Here is a 24,794-nt window from a genome sequence, read left to right on the forward strand (position 1 = left end):
TTACACTTAAGTAAACTATATTATATTAATTTTTATATTAGATCATTAAAGAAACAAGATATATTTTTTGATATGATAATCTATACTATCACCATTCAGTTTAAAACATAAAGGATAAAAACCACCAAAATGTTCTCCTCTTACAGGAAAATATTTTAAGATATTAAATTGTTACCTTCGGTATGCTAACATTAGCCTGCAGACCTTTAATTGTTACATTATCTTGCTTCATTATAAGATTTGTCTGTGCTTGTCCTTGGTTAGTTGTTCCTATAGTACCATGCTCAGTTTTTGTTCCTCTAACATCTTGTTTAGAAGATAGCTGAAGAGATTAAAGTAGAATTGTTATTTCACAGAATTTTCATAATTTCTACATCATCCACAATAGCAACTGGCTTATTCACTCTGTTCCTTTATGCACATCTATATGCCAGCTGCAATCCAGTTTAGGCCCCATACTCTTAAAGTCCAAACCCCAAAAGCTAGGAAAAATACTGGCAGCTTCAGAGCTGAGAGAAGTGATATAAAATAAAGTGAAACCAGTCTATAGAGAAACAGACAGAAAAAAAATGGCAATATGTATTATTTTAGAATCACTAAAATGTATTTATTTGAGAGCATTTTTGGGATTTGATAATTGGCTCCTTGTTGACTGGTAATATTTTCAAATTTCTTTTGATGTGTACTCCTCTACCCTAACTGCCTATATATGTTTTGAATAACTGGATCATTAAAAATAATTAGTCTCACTTTACCTTGCCTCTAAAGGGTCTCTAGCCCAAATATGACCCAGATAAATTTGAAAGTCATATGGACAATCACCAGAAGAGCACCAGGATATGATCGTTAAGAAACTGGCTCCATGGCTAGAAATATAGTATAAGTAGATTATCACACACCAGGAGATGATGACTTGATTCACTGAGGTGAGCAAAAATAATCTCAAAAAATTAAGATATAAATTATCTAATCACAGAGAAAAGTCAAAATAACATGCAGTTTTGCTTTCTTAGAAAATGAATGTACCAGCCTGAAGAATGCTCATTCACTTAGTTCTTTAGGAAAGGCTTACAATTAAGCTACTTTCAAAATAAAAGAAAAAATAAAGCTACAGATTTAATAAATATTTTATTGCTATTTAATACATAGTATAGTTATACATAGTAACTCTTAAGGACCCAACAACATATAAAGACTATTTAGAAATGTCCAAGTATTCTAATTTAAATGGCTAATAAAATTTTAATACATTCAATTTCTCTCAAGTTCAGATAGCATGTACATGAAGAGTATTCAATTTGCTATACTCATTGAATTAAAAAGTTCTTACATTTTCTGAGAAGGTAGTCTTGCTATTTTGGACAGCCTCCCTGAGGACTTTGGCATGGAGATCATCTACAATTGCAGCTGGATGGCGTGTACTAGCACTATGAACCATTGCTTCAATATACCTGAGGCAAGAAAAATAGTAAATGAAAAACTTAAATATCACTTAATACTATGGTCTAGGTTATCTAAACTGTTCCATTATGTTCTATATTTCATTCCATGGTAGTTTTTTGTCTCTCTTAATAGACTATAAAGCTCCTTGCAGGGGAGAGAAATCTATTACTTCCCCTTTATTTCTTCATTAAGAGATAGCAGTAAGAATGTCAAACATAGTAATTAGTTCCTGGGTGTTCAAACATTTTAGGCTCATCAGCCAATGCAAAAAATTGAAAATATAATGCAATATAATTATTACAATATTGCAATACAATTATTTATGCTGAAAAAGCAACAAATGATAACAGACCTTTCTGAACATATGTTCATCTTTCCTCAACCAAATTTGCCATCAACATTCTTTTTGAATACATATCACATATACTAATCATATCACATATACTTATCATTTTATAAAATAGTAGTTAAAAATTATATTTTTCAACAAAATTAGTACCTGTCTAAAGCTTCAGCCACCAAAGGAGTCAGAACAATATCAACAGTCCCTTTAACTTCAACTATGGCTGTGGTCCTGGTCTGAGAGACTGGCTGATCCAGGGTCCACTCTTCTGTCAATGTTTCATCATCTGTGTTATCAACACCTTTTTTTTCCAGAGGAGTATATGGTGTACTATACAATTTAATAAGCAAAATACATATTAAAAAGACCATCAAAAAAAATAGAAGTTAGAGGTTCCTTAAGATGAATGACCACTCAAATGTACATTTATTTAAACTAAAAATTTTGTGGAATTGAACTAGATATTTTATGTCCCAAATGTTTTGCAGAGACAAATAGGGTACAAAATGCAAACTGATCAAAGATGCTTAATAGATCAAGTAAGAAAAAAAAAATGTTGATATATTTACTTGATGGGCCTTTTCCAAAATATGAAAACTACAATACTGAATTCTTGTTATTTCCTAATTTTGATATGCCAAGTTTGCATAGCTTGCATAGCATGTCTAACAGAAATGCTAGTAACTGCTTATAAATGTTGGCAAGCCATTGTTGATCACCAATCAACAGAGTTGATTTTTTTTTACAGTAATTAATTTTTTAAAAATGTTCCACAACTGGGGATCCCTGGGTGGCGCAGTGGTTTAGCGCCTGCCTTTGGCCCAGGGCGCAATCCTGGAGCCCCGGGATCGAATCCCACGTCGGGCTCCCGGTGCATGGAGCCTGCTTCTCCCTCTGCCTGTGTCTCTGCCTCTCTCTCTCTCTCTGTGAGACTATCATAAATAAATAAAAATTAAAAAAAATAAAATTAAAAAAAAAAAAAAAAAATGTTCCACAACTAATCTTTTTTTTCTTTCATTTTTCCAAGGCCCTGGACAATTCCTGACCCATGATGGTCAATGAAATGTCATTTGTAAGAATGAATTAATAAAAATGAGAAGCTATAAAAAAAAATGAAGATAAAATGCAAGGCCAATTATTTATTGTTTATAAGAAATGCACTTTAGGTATAAATACCACAAATAGTTTGAAAGTAAAAAAAAAAATAATAATGGAAAAAGATACTCCATGAATACATATGTATCACTAAGCCTAAGAAACTAGAGGTGGCTGGATTAATATCAAAGTTGGCTTAAAGAACAGAATTACTACAGGACCTAAGGAAGAAACTGTAGTAATGATAAAAGGATATAAGCAGACATAACAGTGTACAAAATCTACTATGAGTTTCAAAATGTATTAAAAAACTGATTAAAAAGAATATTAAATAAACTGAAGGCAGAAATACATAAATCAACAAATAAGTTAACAACTTTAGTTAGGCTTAACTACTTTCCCAGCAACCGATAAAAATATGAACAAACCAGTACGTTTATAGAATAAACACCATCCACCAACTCCTCCATGTGTAGAATACTACTCCATCCAACAACCACAGAAAACACATTTCTTTGTACTGCTTGTTGGAACACTCACCAATACAGACTATAAGCTGGGGTACAAAACAAGTATCAACAAATGTAAAGATCAAAATCAAAAAGAACATATAATATGATTACAAAATGAAATTAGAAATTAAAAACAAAGTGAATTCTTTTGAAATTCTGAAATATGTGGAAATTAAGCATTGCGTTTCTAAATAAACCATAGTTCCAAGAATTAAATTATAAGGGAAAATTTTTAAATAAATAAATAAAGTTTATAGTCAAGTAAATAATGGTTATTTCTCAGAATAAACTCTACACATCTAATAACCAAGAAAGACTGACTTTAAACTTCAAAATATGTAATTTCTACTTACTTCGAAGTTGATCCTGAAAGTTGCATTCCTCTGTCTAGTAAAGAATTAGCTGTGAGCCCCTGTTTGATAACCTAAAATAATAAAATATTACTCACATTTTAGAATTTTAATGTTAATTGTTCTCTTATTTTATGCTATCAAATGGTATTTGTGAGTATCCAGATTACATTGTTAATATGACTTTGTATGTACAATAAAAATACTTAACAGACAGTAGGTACCTGGGTGGCTCAATTGGCTGATCACCAAACTCTTGGTTTCAGCTCAGATCATAATCTCAGGATTGTGAGATCAAGTCAGGCTCTGGACTCAGCATGGAGTCTGCTTGGGATTCTTGCTCTCCCTGTCTGCCCCTCCACCCATTCGCGCACTCTCTCTCTAAGAAATAAATCTTTAAAAAATACTTAATAGGCAAATGAGAAAATCGTATAAAATAGGCAATTTCATTTTCTGATTATCCAGACAAATGATGGGGCAGAGTGGGGAGGATTCAACAATGAAGGTAAAAGACTATTCAACTAAGGCTTAAAAATAGATGCTACAAATGTCTTTCCTCCAGAATTCCTTATCAAACTGAGCTTTTCTTAAACTAATTTTAGAATTGTCTCCTGGCACAATCCACTTTTAAATGGAAAAGAATCCCCCAGAAACATTAAGTTATAGGAAAAACTAACTTGTATATCCATAAAAGATAACAAATCAAATAATGTGTGTGATTATTCATACTAAATAATCCTTTTAGATGCTAGTCAGTTATTCAGATTTAATAGAGAAAAATAACTTTCTTACCACCTATATTCTATTTTGAAATCATCTAAAGATAGGAATTCCTTCCTTGACTTATTTACCTCAGAAATTTGACTGACTAATCAAACTAGAAAATTTATGGAAAATACTAAAATAGTTCTAACCTCTTAGGTACAATTCTGTATTGGAAGTACTATTGAGTTTTCTACTGGAAAATTCATATGCTAACATATTTTCACATGGAATAGAGAACATTTTGAAATTGTATGGGCACTTTATCTTGGGCAAGAATTGGCACAACTGGGATCCCTGGGTGGCGCAGCGGTTTGGCGCCTGCCTTTGGCCCGGGGCGTGATCCTGGAGACCCAGAATCGAGTCCCACATCAGGCTCCCTGCATGGAGCCTGCTTCTCCCTCTGTCTATGTCTCTGCCTCTCTCTCTCTCTCTCTCTCTCTCTCTGTGACTATCATAAATAAATAAAAATTAAAAAAAAATTAAAAAAAAAGAAAAAGAATTGGCACAACCTTAAAACCAAAACTTTGGGGGTACTGAGTGGCTCAGTCAGTTAAGTGTCTGCCTTTGGCTCAGGTCATGATCTTGGGGTCTTGGGGTTGAGGCCCGTGTAGGCCACCACCTCGGTAGGAAGTCTGCTTGTCCCTCTCTCTCTGTCCCTCCCCCTGCTCATGCTCTCTCTGCCTGCCTCTCTCAAATATATAAATAAAATCTTTTAAAAAAACCCACCAAACCAAAACTTTGTCACTAATGTTTCTTCATTCAACACACATTGCTCAGTGTATATATATATACATATATATATGTGTGTGTGTGTGTATATATATATATATATATATATATACAGACATTCCAACTCCATTTATCACACTTCCAACCCTATTATCTCTTATACAGATTGATGCAGCAGCTTCCTGAGTAATCATCCCCACTTCTTCGGCTTTATGATAATTCAATTCTATTCAGTAGCTAAAGTACACGAGATCACATTTCCTTAAAGCTCTCACAAGTTTCCTAATGAAATTTCAATGAAATTATAACTACTGAACCATGGTCTATAAGTCCTTAATGATCTGGTCCTTGTTTGAGTCTCTAGTCTCAAAATGAGCAGTCTCCCTGCTAACTTACCATCTTATGTGCAGACTTCTTTCCCACTTTAGAATTTTAGCAAGGCTCATGCCTATGCCTAAGTCTTCCCATCATCAATTCCTTCTCATAATTTAAATTTCAGTGTAAATATTACCTCCTCAGATAGACCTTTCATGTCAATACAATATATATAGCTCCACCCCCCATTATTCTCTATCCCAGCATCTTTGGATTATCTTCTTAAGTAAGACTCTTCTCAACTTGTAATCATATACTTACTTGTTTATCTATTAACTCTCTGTCTCCCACATCTAAACTCTAAGTCCTATCTCCATTTTCCTTATTACTGTATAAAAATGCCTGACACACAGTATATAATAAATATTTGAATTAAGAATGAATAAACATTTAGACATTTTAAATATGTGTGTTTATGTAAATATATACCACATAAGATTCCTAAACACTCTTAATCAGTTCCATAACATTTTACCTGTTTAATTTTGTTCTTAAAATCATAAAAAATTCCCTCATAAATGTATAATTTCATAAAAATAGTTTTCATATTGGCTATTATCCCTCAATTTATTTTGAAGTATTTTTAGTTTTCCTTTAAGAAGCTATTTACAGGGCAGCCTGGGTAGCTCAATGGTTTAGTGCCACCTTTAGCCCAGGGCGTGATCCTGGGGGCCCGGGATCAAGTCCCATGTTGGGCTTCCTATATGGAACCTGCTTCTCCCTCTGCCTGTGTCTCTGCCTCTCTCTCTCTCTCTCTCTCTGTGTGTGTCTCTCATGAATAAATAAATAAAATCTTTTAAAAAAAAGAAGCTATTTACAGAATTCATTAGAAAAGGACAAACATTATATGGTTTCACTCATACATGGAATATAAAAAATAGTGAAAGGGATTAAAGGGGAAAGGAGAGAAAATGAGTGAGAAAAATCAGAGAGGGTGACAGAACATGAGAGACTCCTATTTCTGGGAAACGAACAGGGGGTAGTGGAAGGGGAGGTGGGCGGGGGGATGGGGTGACTGGGTGACAGGCATTGAAGAGAGCACTGAACAGGATGAGTGCTGGGTGTTATACTATATGTTGGCAAATCGAACTCCAATAAAAAAATATACAAAAAAAAGGATAATAATCAATTCCTGCTAAATTATAAGATCTCAAGTGTCCAGTGCATGGAATTGAATTTGCACAGCAGCAGTTACAGATTAATAGAAAGAATACCAGCTATTAAAATCAGTTCCAAAATTTTTTTAAGACAAAAATTTGAATTCAGACTTGATCCTAATCTTAGCATAATGTAGACAGAGACTATATGTTAATTGATTAACATTGTGACAATCAAGTTGAGATGCTTAGACTTATAATACTCATCAATAACTCTGAGATTTATTGTCACACTTGAAGCCATGACTTCAGAAGTTCTTCTTTCAGAGCATAGTTAAAATAACCGAAAGGATAATGTTGGAAACATCTGAAAAATTGATTTATCTAAGTAAACATATCAGCAGAAACTAATGATTTGGCTTATACCTTAAAAGTTGGAACAGAAAGCTGTTCAAATGATGATGAACTTTCTTCACTAGTTGGAGTATCCAGATCGAGGGGACGATGCAGTGAGGACTTAGAGGTTCTTTTGTTAGTAGGGTGCTTCACTGACCAATTAATTACCTGGAACTGAGTAAGGTAAGTCTGATAACAATTCATCACAGGTTGTTGAGAAGTAATCTGTTCACTCTCTACTGTTTTCTCAACCTCTACAACATATGGATGTTCTATAACGTCATCTTCTCCACCGAGTGCAGAAACAAATGAAGCCTGAGAAGGATGAGTTTTGAATGGCAGAGTTCGGGGATCCTGAATGCTTTCTGCATGGCCAGTAAGTGGTCCTTCCACACTGTGATATATGGAACCTCTACTGTAGTCAATCTGTTGTGTTTGCTTTTTCTTCTTTTTTCTACCTGGGTAAGTTCCAGGGCCTTCATCACTGCTAATGGGCTCAAATTCTTCAGCTGCAGAAAAGTAGGCTTCACTATCAGCCATCGACATGCTGGAATCCATTGATCGATATTGATGAAATGAATTGGAGTCTGCTGATGGTGTGTATGGAAATGAACCAAAACTCCTTCTCTGCTTTGGTGAGTCTAGTACATTTTCATCACTTCGGGAGACATCACTACTAAACTGGACTCCAACTGTAACAGGCTGTTTGTCCCCATAAAAAGCAGCAGTAAGGCTTTTAGTACTCCCAAGTCGAGTGGAACATACAGAGGCTTGTCGTTTCAAGGGAGATCTCAGAGGAGACTGACCTACTGATTTTTCCTGAGTATTAGGAGACACGGGGCTGTTTCCTGAAATTTCTGGAGGCATACTAAAATGGAAAGCAAAGCTATTACCACTTACTGTACATCATATAATTTAAGTGTAAATACAAGTACTTATAAAATCTTTTTAGTAATTTTAATCATTTATTTTACAAATAAAGGGAAATCTAAAATTTTACAATGAGATATCCATACAAAGTAGCAAAACAGCACAATGTGTTCATACCCCATGTAGGTCCAAAAAAACTGAGGCAGCTTACAATACAATAAAAACTTAATCCCAAAGTATAATCTTCTATCTATAATTCATGGACACTAATGCATTTATGACTATTTTTTATATCCTTTAAAAGTGTGTCCAACAAAATATACCAGGTCTTCAATTAAATGAGAGGGATGAAGGAGACAAAGAAGTTATAGTTAACCCCACTATCACTACCTTCAGCAACTGATGCCAGTGCCATTTACTAAGGCAGAACAAGTTGAGCAATCGAGGTACAAGGTCATTTTTTATAGGCTGAGTTTGAGGTCCCCATGAAACATACAAGTAGAAATATCAAAGGGTAGCTGAGCCCACAGGCACAGAAGTTATGGCTGGGGTTTTACATTTAAAAGATGTTGGCTACAGATCATAATTAAAGGCAAACCATTATTGAGACTGTCTAAGAAAACAGTATAGAGTGAGTGGAGATAAAGGTACAGAGCAGAGTCCTTAGCATTCATAAGATTTAACAAATGGCAGGCTGTGAAAAGAAGAAAAAGAAGAAATGGAGAGAAAAATGGAAGACATGGAAATAGGAAATAAATAACAAGAAATAGGGCAGCCTGGGTGGCTCAGCAGTTTGGCGCCTGCCTTCAGCCTAGGGCCTGATCCTGGAGATCCAGAATCGAGTCCCACATCGAGCACCCTGCATGGAGCCTGCTTCTCCCTCTGCCTGTGTCTCTGCCTCTTTCTCTCTCTCTCTCTCTCTCTGTGTGTGTCTCTCACGAATAAAATCTTTAAAAAAAATAAAATAAAAAAGAAATAAGAAATAGCAAAGGAGGATGGAGGAAAATCTGAAATTTTCATATCTGTGGGATGACAAATATTAATTTTCACTATATTTTTCTGCATTTTCCTATTTCTGGAACGAATATATGTATTAATTTTATAATTAGCAACACAGCAAACAGACATTTAAAAATATGTTCAGAGGAGAAAAGAATTTTCTATAGTGGTTGAGTTGGGAGGAAAAAAGTTTTTCTTGTAAAATTTTAAGTAATTATAATTTTATCATAATTTCTAATCTAATCTAGTTTCTAACTCTAATTGAATACCTTACTGACCTTACTTGGCCATCATCTCTTTTTGCACTATGCAAGAACTCTTTTTGAACCACATGGTCATCAGCAACAGAAGAGGGACTTTCCTTTTCTCCAGCCAATAAAGGCTGTGCAGCACTAGAACTACTATTCTCTTCTGAGGAAGAGGATGAGCTATGAGATCTTAATGGTACTTGAAGACTAAGGTGCTGAGTTTTTCTTTCTACTTCTATTCCCACTGGTTTGTTTTCCCATTCTTTCCTCTTCATGCCATTAGCATTACCTGAATAAATAAACAAAAATGCAGGTTACATGAACATAATAATTTCAAAAGCAATTTATGAAAAATAAGAGCATTTAATCCATTTCCCTGTTTTTATAAATATAACCATTTTTTAAAAGCACAAGTGTCCAATTTCACATAGCAATATACTAAACACTACAGAAAGATATCCACATTAAGTGTGGATCCAGAGTCCATAAACAGTGAATTTTTTCTTATTCTTTTATACTTTATTTGAAAATTTTCAAACTTAAAGAAAACTTTAAAGAATAATACAAAATCATCAAATATCTCTTACTCAGAATTACCTATTTTAAACATTTTGCCATATTTGCTCTAATATAATATATACATAAAACTTTTCAAACTGAGAGTAATTTGCAGACATAGCAACCTTTTACCCTAGACAGTTTAATGTTTATTTCTGAGGAATAATACATAATCACTATATAACTACCAACTTGGTAAATGTAATATTTATACAATACTGTTATCTAATCTACCATGTGCTTTCCAATTTTCTCAATTGACCCAATGATGTTCCTTAAAGCACCTCTGCCCCTTCCAGGGCAAGATTCAATCTAGGATCATATATTACTGCATTCAGTTGTCAGGTATTCTTTAGTGTGGAGCATTTCCTCAGCCTTTTATAAGAGCCCTGTGATGTGTTACATAAATTGGGGGTGGAGGGAATGAAGAGAGAGTCCTAAACTGCTTAGATCAAAACAAAAAACAAAAAACCTCCTGCCCAGTTTTCCATCTCCAGCCATCCCTGTGTTACCCAAGAAAATGAACCTGCTAGTAGAAGAAAACACCTCTCCATGCAGAATACAGTTCTAGATGGAATTTAAGGTGTAAGAAGACTTAAGAACTTACAATAAGTAATATTATTCACTTCCACTACCACAAATGAAAAAATCAACAATAAATGTCTAAAGAAAAATGGATTTAATTTACTTCTAAGTGGTAGGAAACTAGTGGTCACTGACCTGCCAAGGAAGTCCAAGTTCTTTCCTGTGCCCTCCTCGAGTCTATCCTAACATCTATACTTGGCTCCTGGAAACCTCAACAATCAGAAATCAGATACTTACATAGGGGTTAATTCTAGAGCAAACTTATAGTGATTTGTGAATTACACTAAACTCCTGAAAGAATCAACAGGAGATACAACCTCTATTTACATTATAAGAGTTATAATGAGCTTTGCCTTATTCAGTTAGAGAATTTGGTTTTTTTCCCTCTTTAATACCATATGTAAATTCCCTGTAGATTTTCTTCCTCCCCTTTGTGATGGTTAAACTTTGATCTGCAGATTGGAAAATCAAGCAGTGTTTATAATTAGTGTCAGCTATAGTATGGTAGAAAGAACACTGAAATGGCTTTGATGGCCCTGATTCCAGTTTCTGCTTAGCCATTTGATTTTGTGCAACTCGGTCTCACTGATGAGCCTCACTTTCTTCACTACAAACACAAAAAATACAGAACACATATGGTAGCTTGAAAATTAAAGGAGGAAATGCCTGTGAAAAACTTTAAAAACAATTATTATTCAAACATAAGAAATTAATATTGTAAGAAAATGATCAATTTTATTTAGCATCTTTCCTATCTTTAAATGTCAAGAAGTTTTGATGTTTGCAGATTTTATAGGATAATCTACTCTTATTCTAGATAAAACTGAAGTCAAACAACCTTAAATAAGATGTACATACTTCTATATTAATATTTAGTGAAAAATCATTAAAGCAAGAATTTGGTATAGGTAGTCCAGCTCTTTCTCCTAAGAGCTCCTTATCAAATCAATGAACTTTTAAAGTTAAAACTACTACTTTCCTCCCTCTTTGTCTACTGACAAAAGACAGTGCTGTTAATGTTTTTTAATAGATCCAGGGAAAAAGGCTGATATTAGTAAAATATCAAGAGTTTTCTACATTTCTCTTCTTGAGAGCATGACAAGTTAAGCAGTAAATACCGCACTTAATTATAGGAACACGCAACTAAAAAACGCAAAGGAAAATCCATTTCTGAGGTCTTCAGAGAAAAAACACTAGATAAATCTAAATCTAATAAACTTAAAGCCACCATTTACTGCTCATACTACACTTAGGTATTTGCAATGTTATCCTACAGGGTCTAAGGAAAGGCCACATTTCTCTTCTAGACATGTTCCATTTTAGTGAATATCTTGCAAAATAGTTGGTAATATGAGGACCAATAGTATAAACTACTACTGATAAGTTTTCCTATAAAAGAAAACTGGTAAAATAACTGCTACTTTGAAGCACAGCTATTCTTAAGTAAATCTCTAGAAGCTGAGGTCTAGGAGAAAAGGGATATACAAAGAAATACTCGGAATAAGCTTGGCTAGGAAAATCAACAATGTCAACAATAGATCTGAAGGGTAGACCTATTTTTTGCCTTGTGGAACCATAACTCACTAGTCTTCTCTGGCTTTAATTAAATCACCTGAAAACAAAGGGAGATTATACTGAATCCTACCTACAAGACTGCTCAAAAAATTGAGTTGAACAAAATCACACCAAACTTCTCTAAGAATGGCATAAGGATAAAGATTAAAAAGATTAGCACAAGTAATAAAACAACACATTACCATCTACAATTTTGGGAATTTCTTTAGTAATAATCCATTCTCCAGGCTGTAGCAGAGACTGTCCATAATACATATCAGACTCTGCACTCGTGCTTGAAAATGCAGAACTACTGGAAGGTGTCAACTCTTCAAGTTTGAAGAAATCTAGGCCAGTTACCGTGCCACCAAAGAATCTGCAACCACCAAGACAACCACACTTGTTCCTACACCTCTTATTCTTCAGAGTATCATCTGGCCACAAAAACCACAACCTAAATAGAACCCAAAACAAAACAACAAAAACTCATTAAGAAATAAACTTTTGGCAGATAATTAATGAAAAATAAGTTAACTGTTAATATTTTTAAAAGACAAGGTAAATACAAACACAGAAATTTTTTTTTTTTTTTTTTTTTTTTTTTTTTACTGTGGAATGTCTTTTTAAACATTTTGTCTTTCTAAAATAAATAAATAAATAAACTTTTAAAAAGGGGCACCTGGGTGACTCCGTGGTTGAGCATCTGCCTTTGGTGCAGATCATGATCCCAGGGTTTGGGATCAAGTCCCTTATCAGGCTCCCTATGGGAAGTCTGCTTCTCCCTTTGCCTATGTCTCTGCCTCTCTCTGTGTGTCTCTCATGAATGAATGAATGAATAAAAACTATTTTGTCTTTCTTAAAAAAATAGTCTCACCATGATGAAAGGAAAATGAGTAGGAACAGAAAGAGAGATATACCATACATTAAAAAAAAGAACTAGAAGAAATATAAAGATCAGACATTTAAATCCAATTTTAAAATAGTAGTAAATATTCTCAAAAGGACTAAAAGTTTTAAATATTAATGTAAAAAATGGACAAACCTATTTGATACAGATTATACTAACTAGATAATTTATAATCTTTAGCATTTCAGACCATATTTCACATGGCAAATTCACCAAAATACTATAAATGCGGGGCAAATAAATTATTTCTCAACAAAACCAAAATAATGCATTCTATATTTTAGAGAGAAAGACTAATAGTTTTATAGTAAGAACTCTAACTGAAGTATTAAGACAATAGGAGAAAGTGTGTGTAAAAATTCTTTAGGTTCTGTGAGTAATTCATACAAAAGCCTGTCAGTATTGTAACTCTCTTTCTTTCTTAAAAAAAATAATATATAATACAAATATGGGAGATATATATTTACTTCTCTTAAATAATAAAATCACCTCATCTTAACAGTCTACTTTTCTAAGTACTTTTACATGCATTATCTCATTGGATTCTTGGGGCCCTCACAGGAAGACAGAATTGGTATTATCATTTTCATTTTATATTCACTCATTTATATTTCCTGAGCATATTTTATGTGCCTAGTATTGTGCTAGGTGAAACTGACATGGTCTTATCCAGATGAAGTACAAAGGCAAAGACAAGCCACAAACAAAATATCCAATCATAAATTATACTGAGTGCTATTCGGTAAAGAAAATAAAACAAAGAAACAAAAAACCAAGGTGTTTTGACAAGGAAAACGGAATCTTTCAAAAAAGATTTGAGATGTGAAAGATGAGACAAAATATATCAAGACAGAAGTGGAACATCAGTCTAGAGGACAGAAGGAAAAGTATGTGAGAAAGATTTAGGATTAGCGAGAATTTGACATATTACTTCAGCTAAATGTTATCAAATTCAAATCACTTCTCTATTTTAAAGTATTAAGATTCAGTCACTCAGCAAACTATTTTAATCACTATCAAAATAAAAGATCTTACATATTCTACACACTTTTTTACCTCATTTGTATAGCAAAAAGCTTAGCAAAATGCATGGGTTTGCATTCATCTAGACATGGGTTCAAATTCCAGCTGTGCCACTTAATAACAACTCTAGGACCCTGGACAAGTTAGTTAACATTTCTGAGCCTCAGTTTCCTCAACTGTAAAATTATGGTCTGATACACCTAATAAGACTATTTTAAAGACTGAATGATATAACATATGTAAAGCAACTGATATAAAATCTGGAATTGGGCAGCCCCGGTGGCACAGCGGTTTGGTGCCGCCTGTACCCTGGGGTGTGATCCTGGAGACCCGGGATCGAGTCCCACTTCGGGCTCCCTGCATGGAGCCTGCTTCCCCCTCTGCCTGTGTCTCTGCTTCTCTCTCTCTGTGTCTATGAATAAATAAATAAAATCTTTTAAAAAATAATAATAAAATAAAATCTGAAATACAGGAGTTGCATAACAAATGTAAGCTTCCCATCCCCATCCTTATTACAATCCAATGCTCTAGTTCTAGCTTGCATTAGAATCACCTGGAAGGCTTATTGTACTATGCAGAGCAGAGCTGCAGCTATCCCCAGAGTGTCTGACTGAGGTCTAGTAAGGCCTGGTCATGTAAATTTCTAAGAAGTTCCAAGGAGACACTTGTGGTGGTGGTTTGGGAACCATACTTTTCAAAAACACTAATCTAAAGAAACTAATGACCTGTATGTTCAGTAACTTTTCCAATTACATCAAAAAAGAATATACATAGGCCCCAAAACTCCTGGGAATCCAACATGCACAAAGGCAACCAAAGCTGAAAGTCAATGAGTTACTATGTTGGGAAAAGCAACTCCCAATATGCCCTAAACATCTCTACCTGTTCTTGCTGGCTATGTCAAGAATGCAAAGCCCTGACTAGGCCATTGCTCAGGATTGTGCTGGCAGCAAACAACCTAAAGAGGTAAGGTACTGTCTCACCCTAGAAAACAGTAGGTTTGCCTCCACTTACATAGAATCCCTAAGTTCGATATTCCTCTTCTATAATGCGTTCCACTATGTGTAGTCATACACCTTGGGCCTTTTGTGTCACCTCCAAAGGATTCATTGATGGGGTACCAGATACAGCAAATAAAAATAAATTTTACCTATGCAACATATGAGACAATATGACACACCTATACTAAAAAGTTATTTCTTGTTTATCTGAAATTCAGATTTCATTAGGCATCCTATATTTCATCTGGCAACCCAAATGGGAGGGCACAGGGAACCAATGCAAACACTCAAGACTCTGGTTAGTGCTTTGGTTGTAATAGAGTCCTTTGTGTCTGACCAGGAGTTTTGTATTTTCTGCCAGCACCCATGAAATTGTGGCAGGCTAACTTGTTAGCTTGCAGGTAGGATAAAATCCCACTCTTCCTAATTATTAACCAAGCCAATCTCAATGGTTGGATTTATTTGAACACTTAGAACTTGAAATGTGGTGCCACCTCCTTAGCTTCATCAGCACCTTGTTCTACCATCTGGCCTAATTAAACACAGGTACTTTCTTCATAGTAACTGGCTTCCTGAGCAATAACTAACAAAGAAACTAAAGTTTTAAAAAATATTATTCTCCATGCATGAGCTTCCACACTCATATTTACAAGATGTCAGGATCTTAAAGTAACTTAAAAAATTCATGTAATCTCAATAAAAAACCTCAAAAAAATTTAAAACTAGAATAATAGTTCTTTTGGAAAATAATAGATTAAAATACCTAAACGGTGCAATGGAAAAATAAATGTGTATTATGTATAAATTTTTACCTCTGCATTTGAATACATATTCACAAAAAACTCTATTTACACCTTGATTGGATTAATACAAATATACCATATAAAATCCAGACAGCGGGGCACCTGGGTAGTTCAGTTGGTTAAGCATCCTACTCTTGATTTCAGCTCAGTTCTCATGAACTTAGGGGTCATGAGATTGAGCTCTACTTCAGACTCTGTGCTGAACCTGCTTAAGATTCTCTCTCTACTTCTGCCCCTGCACGTGTATGCATGCATGTACTCTCTCGTTCTTGCTCTCTCTAAAACAAAAAACAACCCCCACCCCGAAACAGAGTTTATGTTAATAACAACAAAAAGGAATAGAAAAAAAAAAAAGAAAAAGAAATATAGGTGCCATGTGATTACTAGCAAAAGAAATATTTTCTCAAATTAGTACAAGAAATCACAAAGGCTAAAAACTGACATACTTGGATATACAATATTAAAGTTCATATGTAAGATTTAAAAAAATTTAAAAAGGAAACAAATTGCAAAATATTAGCAACAGGGACTGCTAAAAGGGTGGTAATTTATAAAGAACTCTTAAAAATTGGTAAGAAAACATCAATATGCCAATAAGTAAATATACGTAGAATAACAATATGCAGTTCACAAATGAGGAAATAAAAACAACCAGTAAGTACATGAAAAAAGTCTTAATTTCAGATATAAAGAAGTGCAAAATAAAACAGAGATATCACCTTTCAGTTATAATAAAACACAAAAAGTAGCAAAGATGCGGTGAGACAAAAAGAAAAAAAAGCCACTGGGGATATAAAGTGAAATAATCTTCCTGAGAATTTGGGAATGCCTATCAAAAGACTCCGTTTTTAGCACAGTCACACTCCCTTCTAAGGAAACTATTTAAAGGGAATTTAAAGAACATGTGGGAAAAGATTTTATGTACAAAAAATGTTTCTCTTACTATTACTTACAATGACAAATTTAGAAACACTAGCCATGTATTTAATATAATGAGGGCAATGGCTAAATAAAGCACAATATATCTTTTTGATGGTATATTATATATTTTATTTGAAAGGAAATTTACAAAAATTTTAACATATGGGGGCAGGTGCTTAGGATACACATAGTTTTTTTTTGTTTGTTTTTTGGGGTTTTTTTTATTTATTTTATTTTTATTTTTATTTTTTTTATTTTTTTGGGGGTTTTTTTTTTTTAGATTTTATTTATTCATGAGAGAGACAGAGAGAGAGGCAGAGACACAAGCAGAGGGAGAAGCAGGCTCCATGCAAGGAGCCTGACACAGGACTCGATCCCAGGTCTCCAGGATCACGCCTGGGCTGAAGGCGGCACTAAACCGCCAAGCCACGTGGGCTGCCCAGGATATACGTTTAACACAAACATGCAGAATTTTAAAATATAAATACAGGATGATTTCAAGTATAAGAAAGATACATTAAAAATAAGGGGAACAAATATGACAAAATCAGTGTGGTAAGGTTATGGTAATTCTTTTCCTGTATTTTATCATTGTTTTCTCTATTTTTAAAATAAATTCATACTAATTTTATATGGGGGAGATGGAGATGGAAAAAGTTATACTGTCTTTTTAAATGGACATGATTCAGTAAGAGGCTCTGGCACTTTTTAAACCGCAGATATAATTATTTCTTAATGACCCTTTCTTAAAGACTAGATCCTAGATCCCCTTAGTCTCCCCTGCAGTTGTAAGAGCCCACAAAAGGAAGAGTTTGTAGAGTGTACGGTGATAGCAATGATGTTTTCTAGGAATGATGAATTGGAAGTGCATAACTGTGGTGAGAGAGAAAGGAGGTAGTGCTCTATAAAATGTGGAGAACAAGTAATTTAAACTCATTTCATTGCTAATACACATAGTATGGGCTTAGAAACATTAAACAACTTCCATCAACCACACCATTACCAGAAATGAGATATACAATGTATTTACTTAAATATCAGGTTCTTATACATTCACTGAGGTGTACCCAGCACAATAATATTTGGTCTTTATATAAAATGTTCTTATTCTATTCCTAATAGTAGAATTATAAGATAATTTTTGTCTGAACTCGGGACTATTAACTTCCTCAAATTTCACTTACCTCTTAGTTCTGGCATCATGAGTTTCTAAGAAATGTCTTTGAGCCTCATGTTTAGAATGATGGTCAGCAGCTAATGCAATATCAACAGTAATGAGTCCTAAATTGGCTGACCCAGCTTCAAGCCAATAGGCCCTCCGGAGTAATGCAGGCTGAAGTCCAACTCTGGAATTATTTAATTGTTCAATGTACTGTCTCACTTGAAAATCCTGAATTGCAGCACTTATTCCTTCCCCAACGGACTGATTGTGGAGATTACAGTTTGCAACTCGAATTGCACCCATCTAAATTGAATGAAGAAAATGAAATAAACTGTGGTTTCTGTATTCTTAAGAAACTTTGAATAAACTATAGAGTAGATATTTATCTCAAATTGCATGAAAGACAGAAGGAAAAAGAGAAAAAAGGGAAATATAAATGATAAATGCAACAGAATAAAGTGGACATTCAATTAAAAAAAGGATGATAAAAAGAAAAGGATACAAGTCTAAAGGAAAACGAGAGGAGGAGGAAGGAAACGTCGGTAGTAAGTAATAAAACCATAGACTCTTAACAAGATTTAATTTTAAGCAATAACCCATAAAGCAGAAGTGGCAAACAAATGCTTTCCAGAGCCAGGCAGGAGATAAATGTATAAAACCTAAAGGTATTCAAAATCGAATCTTTTAAAAACACTACCAATTTAATCCCTGCCATAAAAGCAACCTCCAAGTTTACATCCTTTCCATAAAGCAAAGTTATAATAATTCAGTCAGAGTAAAACAGTAGTGAAAGTATTAAGAAACAGACTGAAAGAAAATATGGAAGAGGCAAAAACAGAAAGCTATCCCTGGAATTCTGTAGTATTCTGCGAGATGGCAAACTATAAATGCGTGTTCTATCTCAAGAAATGGAGGTTTTGAGGTATGTGGGTGCTCAGTCAGTTAAGAGACTGACTCTTGATTTCAGCTCAGGTCATGATCTCAGGGTTGTGAGATAGAGCCCCCATGTCGGGCTACACACTTAGTGAGGAGTCTGCCTCTCTCTCACTGTCCCTCTGCCCAACCCCCAGTTCATGCTCTCTCTCAAATAAATAAATAAATCTTAAAAAAGAAAAAGAAATGGAAGTTTGGTTTAATAAAAGGGAAAAAGAACTATACTGACCAAGAAATAGACAAAAGTGTACCTTTAGATTTGTAGCACAGCCATGCTCCACAATATAAATATCTGCTCCATCTACTGCTAAACGAGTCATAGTATATTTCAAATCATCTGAAGTTGGACAAGGTCCAGGAATACAACTCAACTAAAAAGAAAAAGAACTGAATATTTAATTCTTCACCATCACATCACCATTTTGATACTCACATCTATTAATTTAAATAAAATTTTGGTTACACGTGTATTTTTAAAAACAAGTCAATTAAACCTCATTTTTTTGTAATGATAAATGATATCAGTAACTAAAGTCTTACTAATTAGAAACTAATCATAAGTAAGTCTGTACCATTTTCATTCAAAAGGGACAAGAATATAACTTGTTACTAAAACTCACAAAGAATAGTCAAAGTAAACTGATAGGTGAACAGTGTCACAGGATTGTAAGAACTATGTAGGATTTTAAAGTTTTAAGATTTTCTTATGAATACTCTATACTACACAAACACACACTTGTTTTAATAAATATATCAGTTGTAAATTTTATTATGACATCTAAGACAATCCACACAAATGTAATATTGTTTTACTCCTAAGACAGATTTGGACATGGTTAGGTTGGAAGAAAACATACACTCCACCTACTACTTTGATGAACTTCTTGGAGAAATGGTATCCCTGAGTAAATTACTGGCTCAATAGCTTGCAATTGCTCATGAGTGTCAGAGCCAGGAGTAGAACACAGGTGTCTTGAATTACACTCAGTGTTCTATAATAATAAGGCATACATTGGAGATATTGCGGATTCCATTCCAGATTACCGCAATAAAAGCAAATATCACAATAAAGCAAGTCAAATGAATTTTTTTGTAGGTAAAATAAAAAACACAAGAAACAAGAAGTGTTCGCAGGGATGTGGGGAAAAAAGAACCCTCACATGCTGTTGGTAGAAATGCAAACTGGTGTAGCCACTGTAGAAGACAGTATGGAGGTTGCTGAAAAAATTAAAGGTAGAATTTTACCCTATGATCCAGTAATTGCACTACTGGGTATTTGCCCAAAGAATAAGAAAACACTAATTCAAAAGGCTATATGTACCTGTATGTTTACTGCAGCATTACTTAAAATAACCAAATTGTGAAAGCAGCCCAAGTGTCCACTGATAGATGAAAGGATAAAGATGTGCGTTGTGATATATATATATTACTCAGCCATAAAAAAGAATGAAATCTTGCCATCTACAATAACAACATGAATGGATCCAGAGTGTGTAATGCTAAGCAAAATAAGTCAGTCAAAGAAAGACAAATTGCATACGATTTCATTCATATGTGAAATTTAAGAAACAAATGAACAAAGTAAAAAAACTCTGAAACAAATTAAAAAAATAGACCCTTAACTATAGAAAGCAAACAAATAGTTACAAGAGGGAAGTGGGCAGGGGGATGGATGAAACAGGTGAAGGGGATTAAGAGTACACTTGATAAGCACTGAGTAATATATGGAATTGTTGAATCATTACATTGTACATCTGAAACTAATATAATATCTTAACTACTGGAATTAAATAAAAATTAAAAACAGGGATCCCTGGGTGGCGCAGCGGTTTGGCGCCTGCCTTTGGCCCGGGGCGCGATCCTGGAGACCCAGGATCGAATCCCACGTCGGGCTCCCGGTGCATGGAGCCTGCTTCTCCCTCTGCCTGTGTCTCTGCCTCTCTCTCTCTCTCTCTCTGTGACTATCATAAATAAATTTTATAAAAAAAATAAAAAATAAAAAAAAAATAAAAATTAAAAACAAATACTGCTAAAGATGAAAAAAAGAATTTTTTGGTTCCTCAGTGCGAATAAAAATTATGTTTATATTATATACTATCATCTAAGTGTGCAATAGCATATGTGTAGGAAAAATATACATGCCTTTATTGCTAAAAAAATCCTAACCATCATCTGAGCTTTCAGCCAGTCATAATCGCTGATCATACATAGATCACTGTAACAAATATAATAATGACAAGGTTTGAAATATTGCAAGAATTACCAAAATGTGACATAAAGACAAGCAGTGAGCAAATGCTGTTGGAAAAAGGTGCTGATAGATTTGCTTGATACAGGGTTGCCACAAACCTTCAACTTGTAAACAAAACAAAACAAACCCTATAGTATCTGCAAAGCACAATAAACAAAGTATGTCTGTGTATTTCCCCCACACAAAATAAACCTAAAAAACCCTTATCTGAAACAACAGAGGCACATCAATGGTTGCACGGAATAATGAATGGCTGACTACAAAGGGACACAAAGTAATTTCTAAGGTGATAAAAATCTTCACTGGTGGTAATGTCACACCCATATGTATAAGACATTTGTCAAAACTCCAATTGTAAATTAAAAAGGGTAAATTTACTTATGAAAATTATGCCTTGATAAAGTCGATTTTTAAAAATTTTAAAGCAACATAAAACCTTTGACCCAAAAAAATAAAAAAGGGAAGGAAGAGAGGCCTACAAATATGTGCAAATTATCCATAAGGAATTAATTAGTTGACATAGAACTAAAGATTCCCTAAATCCTGGCAATGTATTTATAACAAGAAAATAATAATTTTATCACCAATTATAGTGGTTTCCTAAATTGTCGGTAAATAAGTAGAGGTTATAGGTTTTTGGACATAAAATTAAAAGCAGGATGAATTTTTCATGCTAATGTAATAGCAAGCACACTATGTATAACAAAAGAAAAAAAGGAGAGGAGGGGCAAGATGGCGGAAGAGTAGGGTCCCCAAATCACCTGTCTCCACCAAATTACCTAGAAAACCTTCAAATTATCCTGAAAATCTATGAATTCGGCCTGAGAATTAAAGAGAGAACACCTGGAACGCTACAGTGAGAAGAGTTCGGGCTTCTATCAAGGTAGGAAGTAGGAAGACGGGCGGGGGGGGGGGGGGGGGGGGGGGGATAAAGACACAAAAGGCCTCCAAGGGGGAGGGGCCCCGCGAGGAGCCGGGCTGAGGCCGGGGGGAGTGTCCCCAGGACAGGAGAGCCCCGACCCGGAGACGCAGGAGCTGCACCAACCTTCCCAGGCGGAAAGGGGCTCGCAGGGAGTTGGAACAGGACCCAGAAGGGCGAGGATGCCCTCGGGCTCCCTGGGACAGTAACAGAGCAACTGCGCGCCCAGGAGAGTGCGCCGAGCTCCCTAAGGGCTGCAGCGTGCTCGGCGGGACCGGAGCAGCTCCGAGGGGGGAGGGGCGGCTCCGCGGAGGGGGCTGCGCGGCCCCGGGGGCAGCTCGGAGGGGCTCGGGCAGAGGAAGAGGCTCCGTGCAGAGGGGGCTGCGCGGTTCCAGGAGCAGCTCGGAGGGGCTCGGGCGGCAGCTCCGCGGAGGGGGTTGCGCGGCCCGGGAGCGCGAATCCAACAGCGCAGGCCCCAGAACACAGCCCAGGATCCGGCCTCCCCCGACAGGCAGAGGCCGGGAGGGCCCAGGACAGTGAGGAAGCTCCTGCCCCGAGCTGAGCAGATCAGCGGCCCCGCCCCGGAGCCTCCAGGCCCTGCAGACGGAGAGCTCCGGAGTTACTGCGAGAGCTGAATCCAGGGCGGCAGAGCTAGCCCCGCCACTGGGGTTGTTGCTCCTGGGGCCTCACGGGGTAAACAACCCCCACTGAGCCATGCACCAGGCAGGGGCACAGCAGCTCCCCCACTGCTAACACCTGAAAATCAGCACAACAGGCCCCTCCCCCAGAAGACCAGCTAGACGGACAACTTCCAGGGGAAGCCAAAGGACTTAAAGTACACAGAATCAGAAGATACTCCGTGGTTCTTTTTTTTGTTTTTGTTTTTGTTTTGTTTTGATTTGCTTTTGCTTTTTGATTTTTTTCCTTCCCCCACCCCCCTTTTTTCTCCTTTCTTTCTTTTTCTTTCTCTTTTTCTTCTTTTTTTTTCATTTTTTTCTTCTTTTTTCTCTTTCTCTTTTCTTTCCTTCTTTCTCTCCTCTCTTTTTCTCCTTTTCCCAATACAACTTCCTTTTGTCCACTCTGCACTGGGCAAAATGACTAGAAGGAAAACCTCACCTCAAAAGAAAGAATCAGAAACAGTCCTCTCTCCCACAGAGTTACAAAATCTGGATTACAATTCAATGTCAGAAAGCCAATTCAGAAGCACTATTATACACCTACTGGTGGCTCTAGAAAAAAGCATAAAGGACTCAAGAGACTTCATGACTGCAGAATTAGAGCTAATCAGGCAGAAATTAAAAATCAAGTGAATGAGATGCAATCCAAACTAGAAGTCCTAACGACGAGGGTTAACGAGGTGGAAGAACGAGTGAGTGACATAGAAGACAAGTGGATGGCAAAGAGGGAAACTGAGGAAAAAAGAGACAAACAATTAAAAGACCATGAAGATAGATTAAGGGAAATAAACGACAGCCTGAGGAAGAAAAACTTACGTTTAATTGGTGTTCCCGAGGGCGCCGAAAGGGACAGAGGGCCAGAATATGTATTTGAACAAATCCTAGCTGAAAACTTTCCTAATCTGGGAAGGGAAACAGGCATTCAGATCCAGGAAATAGAGAGATCCCCCACTAAAATCAATAAAAACCGTTCAACACCTCGACATTTAATAGTGAAGCTTGCAAATTCCAAAGATAAAGAGAAGATCCTTAAAGCAGCAAGAGACAAGAAATCCCTGACTTCTATGGGGAGGAGTATTAGGGTAACAGCAGACCTCTCCACAGAGACCTGGCAGGCCAGAAAGGGCTGGCAGGATATATTCAGGGTCCTAAATGAGAAGAACATGCAACCAAGAATACTTTATCCAGCAAGGCTCTCATTCAAAATAGGAGAGATAAAGAGCTTCCAAGACAGGCAGCAACTAAAAGATTATGTGACCTCCAAACCAGCTCTGCAAGAAATTTTAAGGGGGACTCCTAAAATTCCCCTTTAAGAAGAAGTTCAGTGGAACATTCCACAAAAACAAGGACTGAATAGATATCATGATGACACTAAACTCGTATCTCTCAATAGTAACTCTGAATGTGAACAGGCTTAATGACCCCATCAAAAGGCGCAGGGATTCAGACTGGATAAAAAAGCAGGACCCATCTATTTGTTGTCTACAAGAGACTCATTTTAGACAGAAGGACACCTACAGCCTGAAAATAAAAGGTTGGAGAACCATTTACCATTCGAATGGTCCTCAAAAGAAAGCAGGGGTAGCCATCCTTATATCAGATAAACTAAAATTTGCCCCGAAGACTGCAGTGAGAGATGAAGAGGGACACTATATCATACTTAAAGGATCTATGCAACAAGAGGACTTAACAGTCCTCAATATATATGCCCCGAATGTGGGAGCTGCCAAATATATAAGTCAATTATTAACCAAAGTGAAGAAATACTTAGATAATAATACACTTATACTTGGTGACTTCAATCTAGCTCTTTCTATACTCGATAGGTCTTCTAAGCACAACATCTCCAAAGAAACGAGAGCTTTAAATGATACACTGGACCAGATGGATTTCACAGATATCTACAGAACTTTACATCCAAACTCAACTGAATACACATTCTTCTCAAGTGCACATGGAACTTTCTCCAGAATAGACCACATATTGGGTCACAAATCGGGTCTGAACTGATACCAAAAGACTGGGATCATCCCCTGCATATTCTCAGACCATAATGCCTTGAAATTAGAACTGAATCACAACAAGAAGTTTGGAAGGACCTCAAACACGTGGAGGTTAAGGACCATCCTGCTAAAAGATGAAAGGGTCAACCAGGAAATTAAGGAAGAATTAAAAAGATTCATGGAAACTAATGAGAATGAAGATACAACCATTCAAAATCTTTGGGATGCAGCAAAAGCAGTCCTAAGGGGGAAATACATCGCAATACAAGCATCCA

The 24,794-nt window shown here is 35.9% G+C and overlaps 1 protein-coding gene across 10 annotated transcripts in view; it reads right to left on the minus strand.

Moving 5' to 3' along the window:
- Nucleotides 1–24,794, minus strand: part of BLTP1 (bridge-like lipid transfer protein family member 1) — a 204,520-nt gene that overhangs the window by 97,029 nt on the left and 82,697 nt on the right. For all 10 annotated transcript variants that reach the window (XM_025420514.3, XM_049097419.1, XM_049097424.1 and 7 more), the window contains 9 exons: nucleotides 18,921–19,040; nucleotides 17,759–18,039; nucleotides 12,123–12,373; nucleotides 9,253–9,511; nucleotides 7,136–7,973; nucleotides 3,747–3,817; nucleotides 1,943–2,116; nucleotides 1,331–1,451; nucleotides 176–322 (listed from right to left, as the gene is read on the minus strand). In XM_025420514.3, coding sequence (XP_025276299.3) covers nucleotides 176–322; nucleotides 1,331–1,451; nucleotides 1,943–2,116; nucleotides 3,747–3,817; nucleotides 7,136–7,973; nucleotides 9,253–9,511; nucleotides 12,123–12,373; nucleotides 17,759–18,039; nucleotides 18,921–19,040 — 2,262 coding nt within the window. The remainder of the gene's footprint in view (nucleotides 1–175; nucleotides 323–1,330; nucleotides 1,452–1,942; nucleotides 2,117–3,746; nucleotides 3,818–7,135; nucleotides 7,974–9,252; nucleotides 9,512–12,122; nucleotides 12,374–17,758; nucleotides 18,040–18,920; nucleotides 19,041–24,794) is intronic.

This window comes from Canis lupus, chromosome 19 (assembly GCF_003254725.2).
Source record: "Canis lupus dingo isolate Sandy chromosome 19, ASM325472v2, whole genome shotgun sequence".
NCBI lineage: Eukaryota > Metazoa > Chordata > Mammalia > Carnivora > Canidae > Canis > Canis lupus.